Source organism: Pagrus major, chromosome 16 (genome assembly GCF_040436345.1).
Source record: "Pagrus major chromosome 16, Pma_NU_1.0".
Classification (NCBI taxonomy): Eukaryota; Metazoa; Chordata; class Actinopteri; order Spariformes; family Sparidae; genus Pagrus; species Pagrus major.
In genome coordinates, this window is record NC_133230.1 from 24753609 (window position 1) to 24766645 (window position 13037).

At 41.5% G+C, this 13037-nt stretch overlaps 1 protein-coding gene across 4 annotated transcripts in view; it reads right to left on the minus strand.

Annotated features, from left to right (window-relative positions):
• zdhhc14 (zDHHC palmitoyltransferase 14) overlaps positions 1–10741 on the minus strand; it is a 51092-nt gene extending 40351 nt beyond the window's left edge. Inside the window, exons 1-2 of one of the 4 annotated variants that reach the window (XM_073484089.1) lie at positions 10235–10741; positions 9308–9603 (exon numbers count right to left, since the gene is read on the minus strand). In XM_073484089.1, coding sequence (XP_073340190.1) covers positions 9308–9549 — 242 coding nt within the window. In that variant the 5' untranslated portion in view covers positions 9550–9603; positions 10235–10741. Of the gene's footprint in view, positions 1–9307; positions 9604–10075; positions 10163–10234 lie in introns of those variants that run through there. The other 3 variants (XM_073484087.1, XM_073484088.1, XM_073484090.1) reach the window with 3 other exon arrangements.
• Positions 10742–13037: the final 2296 nt, after the last annotated feature.

The window sequence follows — 13037 nt, forward strand, 5'->3', positions numbered from 1 at the left end:
GAGGCCTGGCTTGATGGCCAATTTAAAACAAGATATCAAATGTTTAAAAATGAAGAAAAAAATAACCTAATTTTAAAACTTAAAAACATCCATGCACAATCCAACAAAAACAATACATATGAACTTTATTGTTTGCCTAGGACCAGTGGCCAGAATAAACACTTTTTTAGTAAACCCTAAGGTTGAGGATCACGAGGACAGTTTAGAAATTCTAATTTAGACTCTGGTTTCATGCCTCTCAGCCAAAGCCAACTTAAACATTAACCTCACTCTGAGCAGGAAGCATGGCAATTCTCAAAAAGGAAATGCAGGGGGCACAATAAAAGTCAATCAATGTTTGGAGTGGGAACAATCACATAAAACAAATTTGTATGAGTTTCCGTCCACTCAATCAGATCTCTTCTGTCCAGGTCTGTGGCTTTAGACGTCTTACTAAACATGCACATGTAGGAAGTGAGTCCTGTCAAAATACTGTTTGATTTTAATAAAAAATAATCACATTTTCTAACCTTAAAAGAAAATTCCAATGGCAGAAAAGGGTGGATTCTGAATACACAAATAAGTCTCAAAGAAGATATGTTGCATGACATCACTCTTATATGCTTACCAGCAGATATCATGACAGTCACACCAAAAAATATAAATTGAATTGAACATCAAATCTGCTGGTACCCTGGTACTGTCACCCTGGTAAATTCTGGTATTGTATGCTAGTTGTTTCACTCAGAAAATGTCCTCTCTGACATAGTGAGACACATCCATTCTTTCCTCAGAATAGCAAAGGTAATCTTCCTACCTCAATAGTGTCTCTAGAGGGTTTCCTACTCATTTGCCTCCCAAAGGGTGCGCTAATCTCAACAATAATCCAATCCAGATTACCGTTATCACATTTCCCACTAAATCCTCTTATAATGCCAACCAGTTTTTCAAAACTCAGCTGGGAGTTAAGCTTTGGGGACTTTCATCTCCGCTTGATGCAAGCATGTGACGCTCGCTTCACACAGCACTGTTCGCTGGCTGTCCTTTCAGTGTCACCTGAGATAAACTGCACCCTCATTCACTTTCTTCTTCAGCCATAGAGCTTTGAAGGCAATCAATATCCTGTGATGTGCAAAAAAAAGGTCTGTCAAACATAGATCATCCATCCTCCAATACACGCTGCATCTGGGCCTGCAATATCCCGCAGTACTCACTTGAGAAGAGATACAGTTTAACCAGAGATGTTGCTCAACAGTAATGCAGTATGAAGTACATGGATGTATTTAAAATGTGCTAAGCGTTGTGTTAAAAATGCATGTGAAGCACTTGGCTTTAAGGCCCCTCGCACTTAAGTCTCATTACTCATCTGGGCTGCATGGATACAAGGCTTTGTCAGCTTTGCCTTTTATTACATTTTGATTGCTTTTGATGGCAGTCAAGGGCAGAACATGAACCTCTTCTTAGCTGTAGGCCAAGTCATTTGTCAATGAAACAACTTAACATGACATGCTTTTGCAAATGGTTACATTTTTGCCCAGATCACTTCATGGAGTCATGATTTCCTGCCACCTTTCAGACAGATGTCACTAGTGCGCGGCACAGCCTCAGAGGACTGCACTGATCATGTATGCATTTGAGAACCCTCCAAATCCAAATATGCGCCATGCAGTCAATTACGCCTGGCACAGGAAGTAGATGTGCTAGCACAGGACAGCTGTGTGACAAACAGAGTGTGCTGGGTCGATTGAAGGCTTGGAGCTAGTCAGCTAGTCAGGGAGAGGATTCACACTACAAAGAGCAAACAGCTGGACATGATTCCTGGTTTCAATGAGCGTAGGTGACAGATCTGCCTCTTCAATCTACAGCAAAACAGACAGCTGCAGTAAAGTGTGTGACAGAATATCCTGTGAGGAATTCCAGTCACATCCAAAACATATTCACTTTTAAAATGACCTAGATCTGGCTAGCTGATATTTATACATGATTAAACAGTCAAGTATGATGAGTCCATCGTCCTCTTTTGCTACCTAAAAAAGGAACATTTTATGTTCTTGTGTTGGGCTCATGTGAAAAATCCTAATTCTTCTGTTCATTCAAGTGTAAGCCAGTGAGACTACATCAAGAATGGCACACTGCTCTAAATTCCTATGTGACAACTATTTGAGAGGAATGCTTTTCTTGTCTTGAGTAACTATGTATGCCATGGGCGCGCCTGTTCAAACGTTGTGGACAAAGACTCTTTCACAATAGTTTGCCTTATGACACGCAAAAGTGCTTTGCAAAACTAACATCGTGCATGAAAGAAAGAATTACCATTTCACTGATTTCATGTCATTCAATTCAACAACAGGACTGCTAAAAGATGGCATACTTGCTGAAGGGTCTTGAGAGCCATTGCATTATCTGAGTGAAGCAGAAACACAATTGCTGGAGTATTCATAAAAGAGGGGTTTCTTTCTATCCACAGGAAGAAATAACTGAAGATCACTTCTCAAGAATATGACCTCGACCTACTTGTCCACCTGTGGGGTTCTTAATAGGCCACTCTGTTAAACCTATGGACAAACATGACTATGTCCCCGTATAGTGGTATTGTGCCATTACAACTGCTGACCAGGTTTATTTTCAGCAACATTCAAATAGGGGATGCACAATATCAGGCAAATAAATTATTGACCTAACAAGTGCAGCATCTTCACACTCCGACATAACATGCCGTCGCCAATGTGGACGTATTTTACAGTTTCAGGGGAAAACTACACACTGTTCTTTGTTTCTGTTGTAAAAGTGATGTCAGTTACATTTGGCTAGGTCAGAGCTGTGGAATATTAAATCATCCATCTTTGCCACCCACAGACTTTCGTACCCTCAGGTGTGCATAAACTCCTTGTTATGTGTCTATGGTGAGTCAGACAGTGAGCTGGAGAGGCTGTGTGACCGTGAGAGTTACTGGAAAACAATCAAGAATAGCATGGAAAAAGTTTTAAAAATTAAGATTGACTTTTGTTTTCAAATCTTGTACTTGGGTAAGACGCCACCACAGCTTCTTGACTCTCCTTAAATATATTTAAAAAAATAAAAAATAAAAAAATAATGCTGGTTGCTAGTCTAAAAGCCATTACAAAAAAACTTCTGCTCTGAGAAATGTTGGAAAAGATGGACTGTGTTTATCAACCCATATAGAACAGATTATCAGTTATATTAACCTACCTAATTCTGTGCTACACATACCATTTTCGGGCTTTTCGTTTGTTTAGCTTGGTTTGGTTTGGTTTGAAAGACAAAATTACAATACATAAATAAAACTTTGGTTTTCATACCCATGCTTTACCTTGTCTCCCTGATTTCATGGCAACGCTTAATCATAAGACTGCTGAGCTTTTAGTCAATCCTTAATTGCATGTTTAACAGAGGTTTATGAAGGGGGTATAGTGTGCTGGCTAAACAGTTTAACTGAACAGACACATGTTCAGACAAACTCTTTCTAGGTCAAAATCATGATGAATAAAGACTGAGATTAGACAGTGTAAAAACAGGCTTGATCAGAGAGCATGAACCTCACTACTCATTACACCCTATCATAAAAGTGGCTGCACTTGTGAAACTAGAGTCATCAAAACATGGAGTACACTGTTTACATTTTAAGTAGATTACTCATCAGGCTTTCTTAGAGTTTTCTCTGTGTGAACACAAGTTTCCATGTTCTCCTCAGAGTGGGAAAACGCCTTTCTTGTTTATAGGCTAAAACCATCTGATAGTATTCATGACAGGTTTCCTCTGTATCTAACCATCTGCCAAAGTGGCTCAAATGTTTCTTAATCAAACAAAGATTTCTGCCTCTGCCAATGTCTTCCAATAATTGTAATGTAATGACTCTTGGCAAAAATACCTGAATTTGTATCAAATATTTGATGCAAGCCTATTTTGTTATTTTGCATTAACTGCAGTGACATTTAAAAACTGAAAATTTAAATGTGGTTCCTTAACATTCTTGTGGTGCTCTGTGCAAAGAACAACAAGAATGCTGAATATAGTCTGTCAGGCAGCACGCACTCCCAGGCAGTGTACTGCACGCAGCAAGCACCATAAATAAATATGGTTACTTGCTTTACTGAAGGACATAAATTAGATGAGACTAAACGTGCAGGGCACTTAAATCAAAGCCTAACCCATTGTTGTATCACTGAAACAGGGACTGCAGACTATATATGTTTATATCAAGTTGATGTGCTGCCCTGATATCCTGACAATACACTTAGGGTGAAGCTTTGTTTTTATCTAAGAATATGAGCATTTCTTTATCATGAATTGTATGCATCATCTCATCTCACTGTAAAACATCTGCAGTTAAGTTTTGCAAAAAATTTGCAAGAAAGGAAGAGTAAAAGAAATGTGTCTTCTGCAGATAAGGAGCTGCAGGCGACTGTGCTATATGGGTGAACTCTAACATCCAACCAACATGTCATGAAGGTAGCAATTACCCTTTACTGTACAGCTCCTGTTGTATGGAAAACACTCGACAGTTTACAGTTGCACAGAACCTAGTTAACCCAAATGTATGAAAATTACATGTAAATCCAGCCACCGACAACACAACAAATACTGCTATGCCTCCTTTGTGTGCTGTGATGTAATATATTCTTGATCAATCAAATTCTTAAATAAGTTAAATCGATTATTACCAAATAATTTACAGTTGTCTAGTTACATTGACTACAGTTTCCTACGCATCATGTCATGTCCACCATAGACTAACCAGGTGGTTAGACCAAAAACCAGTCCAGTGTTAAAACAACACTGTTGGGGGGCGAGTTGATTCAGGTACCCCTGAGACAATGAAATATGATTCAGGAAGTTCAGCTTAAGCAACAGATCTGTACATTTGAAGGCTTCCCAGGTGCAAGAACACTGCAAAGTGGTTTATAATACAACAAGACATGATTTTACAACAAAAATACATAAGAAATACAGGTTAGAAAATTATTTACCAGGAATCTGCACTGGTAGAAAACTGCATGCAGGGCTAATGTCAGTCCGAAAACGGCCTAATGCAAATATCATTTCATCCACGTTTATTATGCAACACAATTCATTAAAAAATAATAGGTAATTTATCTGAAAATTATTTTCTTTACTCATCGTTTTATATATAAAATGCCTATTATAATTTCTCAGAGCCCATTATGGCTTAAGTTATTGAGTTTAGTATCATATATGTAAGGAAATAACCATACCCTCACATTCAAAAAGCTGTTTCACTAAAAAACAATATAACAGGCATTGATTCTCTGTTGATCACCAATAATTTAAATGACAAAACCAGAGCCTTGGTTGCTCGGCTCCCAGCTCCAGCACATCAAAGTGTCTTTGGGAAAGACATTAAACCCAAAAGTGCTCCAAATGGTCAGGCCAGCATCTAACTGCCATCAGTGTGTGAGTGCGTGTGAATGACAGGCAATTTATAAAGTGCTTTGGTTAAAAGCCCAAAAATAATGCAGCCATTTCATTTCAGCACTATAAACGCTCCTTTTATAATCAACACCAAAACACGTGTATCCACTATTCACTGCTTTGTCTCACAGCCCAGTCCTGATGACTAGTACACCTTTGTCCCACCTCAACGTCAACCTCAAAGTGTTTCTCTCTGTCCAAAACTGCAATTCTTGAGATCAATTTTCACATTGAACAAAACAGCATAACAGAAGACAACTTCAAACACCTGCCTGAGTGAACTTTTACAAGACATGAGGAACAGAACATGTGCAATAACAGCACACATGGATGTCTGGGGGGGGCCCAGCAACAGAATAATAAACAGACCAAAGTCTGCCGGTCACTAACAGGGTTTATTGTGCATGGCTGAGCACCCCTCAGACAGACAAAGAAAACAAGCAAAAAGAAATATGGAGATGCAGAAATATCTCCGGGTAAATGTTCTGTGCATGCCTCCATCCCTAAACACTCACCATCTGCTGACTCTTTCTGGACTCAACAAATCAGAATATCATCTTTAAATAGATATGGACTGGGTGTCATCATACCACAGCCTCATTTTAAAAACACCATAATAGGCTACAGAGGCAGTTCCAAGGACAAAAGAAGCTCTTTCAAACTGAATGAGGAGCAGCAGCTCTCCACTATGGTGACAAGCTGGGCGCAGGGTTAGAAAAACACATCTAATCGAAACGCATTATAGTTAATGACAACAGAAGGCAGTGTGCAGGTCTGCTGACTATCGCCCTGTCCGATAAATGTCTCCTTTTCAGCTGAGGGGAGTAGGGTGAGGAGGAGACAGTGAGAGAGAGAGAGGAGAGCCAGGAGGACTCGGTCAGCCTGGAGGCACGGACAGTTGAACAGGGAGGACGGTGCAAAGCTGAAAAGTGGCTTTGTGGTTGCATAGTGTTCCTGAAAAATGTCCCCTGTAGTCACAACAAACAGGACAGGACACTACACTCAGCCTGGCTTCATCGTCTGGCCACGGTGTAGGAAGTGAAGCTATCTGAGGGGGGGAGAGGGGTATCATCAGGAAGCATCTGGCATCCTCCAATCTGGCATCCTCCGTGTGGGTGCTGATGAACATCCAGGTCCAAATGGACACTGCAGAACGTTTCCCTTCCATTTCAGTCATTTCTAAAACTGTTCCATAGTTAAGAGGGTTGGAGGTTTTAGCCTGCAATGCCCTCCCTCTAGCAGTCTGCCCTTTGGTCATGGGTTACATCTGTATCTCCACTGAGGTGACAATGTATTGAAAGATGAAGTGGTCCAGAGGTCACTGCTGATAGATATGCAGTATTGCATCTGTGAAGGACTGCACACAATGGGCATACAAAAAAAAGACTGCCAGTGATTTGAAGGACACAAGTCATGTGTAAGCCCACCTAAATTAGTCTGTGCATGCATTTTTTTTATAAAAATTACCCTTTAACACATTTTTAGCCAAACGTTATAGCTGCAGCGAGAAGTTCTTTTCACTTGACAAATATTTTTCAATTAATCTATTAATCTTTTCATCAGAAAATAGTGACGTGATATCTTTAAATGTCTTGTTTTGTCAGATATTTAATTTACAAAGATAAAAAATAGACAAAAGCAGTCAATACTCAATTGGAGAAGCTGATACGGAATGCTTCTTGTATCAGCTTTACAAATAAGTAAAATGACTGATTATCAAAATAGTTGTTTACTTGATTAGTGATTACTCAACTGTTTTTTTAGCACTTACACATCACTAGAAACTAAAAATGCATCATACTAAGTCATTTCAGAATGGTCTGAGTTATTAAATAAATAGGACACAATGTTTTACACTCACATAAATTAATATTTTGTTTATCATAGTGCTTGTGTGCAACACTATTTACAACCTTTTGATTTGCTCAAAGATCATTAAGCACGGACTATCTTTACAGTCCAGATACTAAACAGCAGCCATCAACCACAGCACATATTTTGCCTATTAAGCTTTCTCTGGCTCCAAAGCACTTTAGCCTGATAAAGACTGTCTGATTGAGCAACAAATCTCATGATGGAGCAGGATTCTTATCTGGTATAGATGGGGTTTCTGAGATGATAGATGCAAAGTGATTACGGTGGAATAATGAGGATAGACAATGCACCATCTCTCGTGGTAAGCTCCAGCGTGTGTGTGTCTACATGCTGTATCATGCACTTCAGTCACAGTGGGCCAATTTAGGACATCTGGAGAGAGGTGAAGATGAAGGCCTGGATGAGACAGTGTGGAGAAGTATATTCTGTGTGATGATTACAGGTTGTTCTACCAGTGGGATGAAGACAGAGGGCTCCTTTGAGAGGATTGTGTGATTAAGGGGGAGCGAGTGGCACACATACAAGGACTGACACTGTACTCTACTCCATAAGTCATTGGGGACATGTCACAAAGTCAAGACTTCAGGGACATTTGAAAATTAAGTACTAAACTTACATATGATTGGTGATGTGGTTCTCTGGAAACGGATTTGAGACTGATGAGAAACAAAAAGTGGAAGCCTATCCAACACTCGGTTTTCATGCTGTCATTAAAAAGGTCAAATTACCACTCAATAACTATAAAATCCCATTCAGCTACAGAAAAACAACCCTGCAACTCGTCAGGATTCAATATCTTGCTAAGGACAATCCAGTTAAAGGAAAAGTTCACGCAAAAATGAAAATTCTGTCATTATCTACTCACCCTCATGCCGATGGAAAGTTGGGTGAAGTTTTGATGCCTACAAAACATTTCTTGAGCTTCACAGCAAACGAGCGTTGCAGCATTCTCCTAAGCAACTGAAGTACATGGGGACTTGTTTTTAAACATTAAAAAACATTATATGGCTCCATACAGCTCATCTGGCGCAGTCCACTCAGCTCCACTCAAGCCCCAGATCCCAAACTGATTTGAAAAGACTTATTTACACCCCTTTTCAAAGCCGAATCTTCAGTAACGCTGCTGAGCTAAAAACCATTAGCTCACACACCGTCTGCAATGGGTGTACAAGCTCGTTCGCACGATGACTGTGTAAATAGCGTCTTTTCAAATCAATTTGGGATCTCGGGGCTTCTGAAGACATCCCCAGATGATCTGTATTGAGCTATTTTATGTTTTTTATCTGCTGTTTTTTTTTTCTACTTTTCCACCTATTTCAGTTATTTAGGAGAATGCTGCAACACTGTTTTGCTGTGAAGCTTTAGAAATATTTTTTGGTCTCTGTAACTTCAGCCGACTTTCCATCTGCATGGGGGTGAGTAGATAATGACTGAATTTTCATTCTTGAGTTTGCTTATCCTTAAAGGTAATGTCTGCCAACAGCAGTTTGAATAAGAGCCCTTTCGCTGGAGGATGCTTTCTGACAGCAAGAGCAAAATGCCAAAACAACAATGGAAAATCTGGAACAAAAACCTGCCTGCCTCTTTTTAAGATGCATACACCATGCAAGGGCATGCGTAAGCCATAAACAAATCAAGAGGAAACCTACACCCTTTCAACGCAACCACAGGGCACTTTCCATCAGCAGCCGCCCGTGTCAAAACACGCTGCCTTTACAAAAGATACTGCATGTATTGTTATGTCTTCTATACCTCCTAAAACAAAGAAGCCTCTGCCTAATCCTTGACCAGTTTGTACTGACATCTCCCTGAGCCCCTGAGGAGAGATCATAGGAAATAAAGCCAGGGATGCCGGTGACATAACTGACCTATATCTAAACTTTTTCTCTGACAGCTGAGCCCACGAAATGAAATGAAATTCCTAATCCACAAAAGTCAACGTGCACAAGTAAATAGCAGATGGGAGCACACAGAGACTCAACACACTCTCAAAGATACTTACTCAAAGGTGAAGAAAAGTCCACAAGTCACTAGAATGAGGACAAGGGTGAGGTAGAAAACCCCAGTCTGCTTGGCCATCATAATCCTCCCATCGCAGTAAAATCTATTCCGACCTGGGAAGGACTCCCACTTCTTCTTCTTTGGGGTCTTTTTCTTGTAAGGGGTCTCCATTGGTGTGGAGCTGCGAGTGCTTATCTGGCTGTACTCGCACTCTCTCATGGACTCAGACACCCCGAGATGCATCGACTGCTGATTAAAAATCCCCACAGCTGTATAAATCCCGGGGCAGATGTGCCTCTGTGGAGAGAATAAACCAGTTCAGTTCGGCAGACAGGCTAGGATCACAACTTTGAATGCCTGGGGTCAGTGTAGGTGAGAAAAAGTTTGTGAAAAGTGCTAGACTCACTTCCTGTTATTAATATCTAATTGGCTAGCACTCGCATTGCATTTATGTAGCATTTTTTTAAAGCACACTTCAGACAGCTGTGAATTTAGCAAAGCAACAAATAAGTTCAGTGTAGCAAGTTTAGCTAATAACTTTACAAGCAGCTCACACATAGCATAGCTTTACGTTTACAGCGCCCTTGTTAGCCTGCAACCTGGTTAGCATTTTATAGCAAGTGAATCTAAAGTGCAGCTAAAGCTAACACGGCTAGCAAGTTAATGAAATGACTGGTAAGTTAATGTTAGCACAACTTGTGCAATTAAGGGCTAGCTCTGTGCACTCACTTCACCCACATAACTACACGCTTTGACTTGGCTATCTTACTTCTAACTCTCCCACTCGAGGGGAGCTAAAATGAAGGTTTGAATGTGCTCTCCGGCTGCGCTGCTGTCAGCCACATAACACTACAGACACCGCGGCTCCACATCCCGGCTGTGCTCGTCTGCTCTGCCCGCCGAAGCGACAGCTGAAGCGCTGCCTTACCGAAGGAAAGTAACGCTGGTCGTCGTGTCTGGGTGGTGTCACGTAGCTACTCCTTTCGTTATCCAGGTTTGTTACGAGCCGACGACAAAGCGAAGAACACCATTTTTTCAGAAGTTGAAAGGGTAAATAAAATGAGTTTCAAATTGGAGAGAGGCAGAAGTTCGTTTTAAAAAAAAAAGGGGAAGGGGGATCCAGAGAAAGACCACACGGCGGGGGTGCTCTCAGACGAGCTCCAGCATCCTGACTGGCCGTCCGTCGCTCAGAAACACACTACGAGTCTTTGCGCACAACACGAACCAAGCAGGACCTTTACGACCATATGTCCGAGCGTTTCACAGCGATAATCATCACATATCTTCACCAGTCAGCCTCGTTTTTCGGGAAAAAGTTGCGGAAAATCCCCCCCCGAAGAAGCGTGCAGGCAGGCCAGTCGACAAACCCTCCGTCTACATTGTGTCCCTCTCCACGCACACTGCTGCTGCCACCCTCGCAAACAACAAACATCAACATGGGAGCAGAGCAGAGCCTCCCAGCCTGCTCCTCCCCCTCCGACCGACACTGAAGTCACTACTGAGGAGGTGCAAAGGGAGGACGAGCTGTTAAAGAGGTTTCCAAATCGTGGTCCAGGGACCTCCAGGCGTCCATTAGAGGGGGGTTTCCCATCAGCAGGGGCGCGTCCAAGGAGGGGCATGGGGTGACACTGGGGTTGAGGCACCCCTGCAAGATAAGGAAGCGTTTCAATTATGCTTCTGGTGTGTCTTGACTATTATTATTTCAGAAAGACAAAAATTACTAGCTGCGCGGCTTGCAAACGGGTAAAAGTAGAAATAGGAATATATTGTACTTGAATAGCCTGCTGCTAAAACAGGACTGAAAGGGTATCAGTGAAGGCGCCAGGTTTTGAAAAGAGGTCCACTGGTCTAGCATTGCACCCCTATAACACTGTTGGACTCATTATGGACAGTTTATAAACAAATGATCAAAACCTGTATAGCAGAACCAGAGATATTGCCTCTTTTATTCCATGTATTCTTCTTTCTTTTCAAAACCCGTTGCCTACATAACCCACAATGCAATTTAGCCACTGAGTGACATCACTGGAGGTAATTTATCAGATTATATGCAGCATCCTGTGGAGCCGCAAAAGGCTTTATATTTCTGTCTTCACATATGCAGCAATACTCCACAAGAACTGCAACCACACTTTGATGTGTAAAATTGGTGGAGTTACCCTTTAAAAGGATTTTCTCCATATTACGCCCATCTCTCTAAACTGTTGACAGGACACCTCAAACTCCAGACAAGGCAGATTAACATTCTTTGTCATATTACTTTTTAAGACAGAGCAGACTGAATGTTTGTAAAATCCTTCCCAGAGCCAGAAAAGCTACTTTTATGTGTGTGACATCCTATCAGTTAGGTGTCTGTAAAACCAATGCGCACTGCTAGAAATGAGACACTAATGCAAATGTGCAGGGAGTGATGCAAAAACAAGTGCATATGCTGGGTGAATTGGATGCTATATCGAAGTACAGTATATCCAATCCTTTTAATACAAACATGATTTGTACCAATAAACTCTTTTGGAAATAACCCCATAAACATGAAATTTGAGTCAGGACAGTGTCTCTAGGTGTCCCCCAGAAATAATTACGTATAGTTTTATCCAGGTTTATTTCAAACTTGACAATGTGTAGTAAGTGTAGTAAGTAATTTATAGGTATGACACCTCCGATCTCACCTGCAAAAATCCCTCCAGTAATGTTCCCTAGGAGCTGCAACAGGAAGTACGATTATTGAATGAATCAACCTGATTCAGGAAGGTGATAAATGACTGACAAAACAAACGTCATTATTGACAGTAAATCATTTATTACATGTGGGCACCAGCAGTCATCACACATACAGTGATGTCGCCACACAGCTAGTGCTCCGCTCCCAGGGCCAAGTACAGTTCTCTGATGATGCAATTTCCTGTTCAGCCAGCATTTTAGTACAGATGATTGCGTCATCGGCCTCCAGTTCCTCTGTCAGCTGTCCTCCTCTTAACACCTACAAATGCACGCACCCACACACCCACCCACCCACACACACACACACACACACACACACACTCACACCTCCCTGTCCTCAGCTCTGAAGTCACCCAGGCGGTTCAGCTCGTTCACTCCCACAGCTGTACAATTAGGCCCTGAAAAGAAGTCTGGCTGCATTTCATGTAAAGTGAGAGGACTTGATTGTTAACTTTGTTCTCTCTCTGCAGTTTTGTGTTTTGATTTAGCAATCATGGAGCCTAGTGATCAGATTGGAAGTGAAACATCATCACCCATGTGACACACAAACTACGTTACTTCATACACATATTTGGCTGACAGCATTTCAAAGTAACCGGTACTTCACTGTAAGCTTGTGTCATGTTTCAGCAAGCTGACTGTGAGCATGATTGGCTGCCACTGCCGGGCATGCGAAGCTATCAAGTGGCACATGTTTCACTTAATCTGTTGGAAAGCTGTGGATGTTTTCAATGGCCGCTAATGATCTGTAAGCCCCCTGCGGACTAATTCCTTAAGTGTGGGGCTCGTTAAGCAGTGTGATGACATATGGCTGCGTTTGTGTTGGGAAATGGGTGGACATGATAGGGTCTTTGAGTCCAGATCCAAGAACAACACGGGCCTGAATCACATCCTGCCAAAGCCTCATCCAGGCAATATTGTTTTGTTTAGAGAGCTGGAAAGGATGAAAGAACACAGTGACATCAAAGCCTCATCAAGAGTCCAATGTACTCTCGATGGCCACAATTATT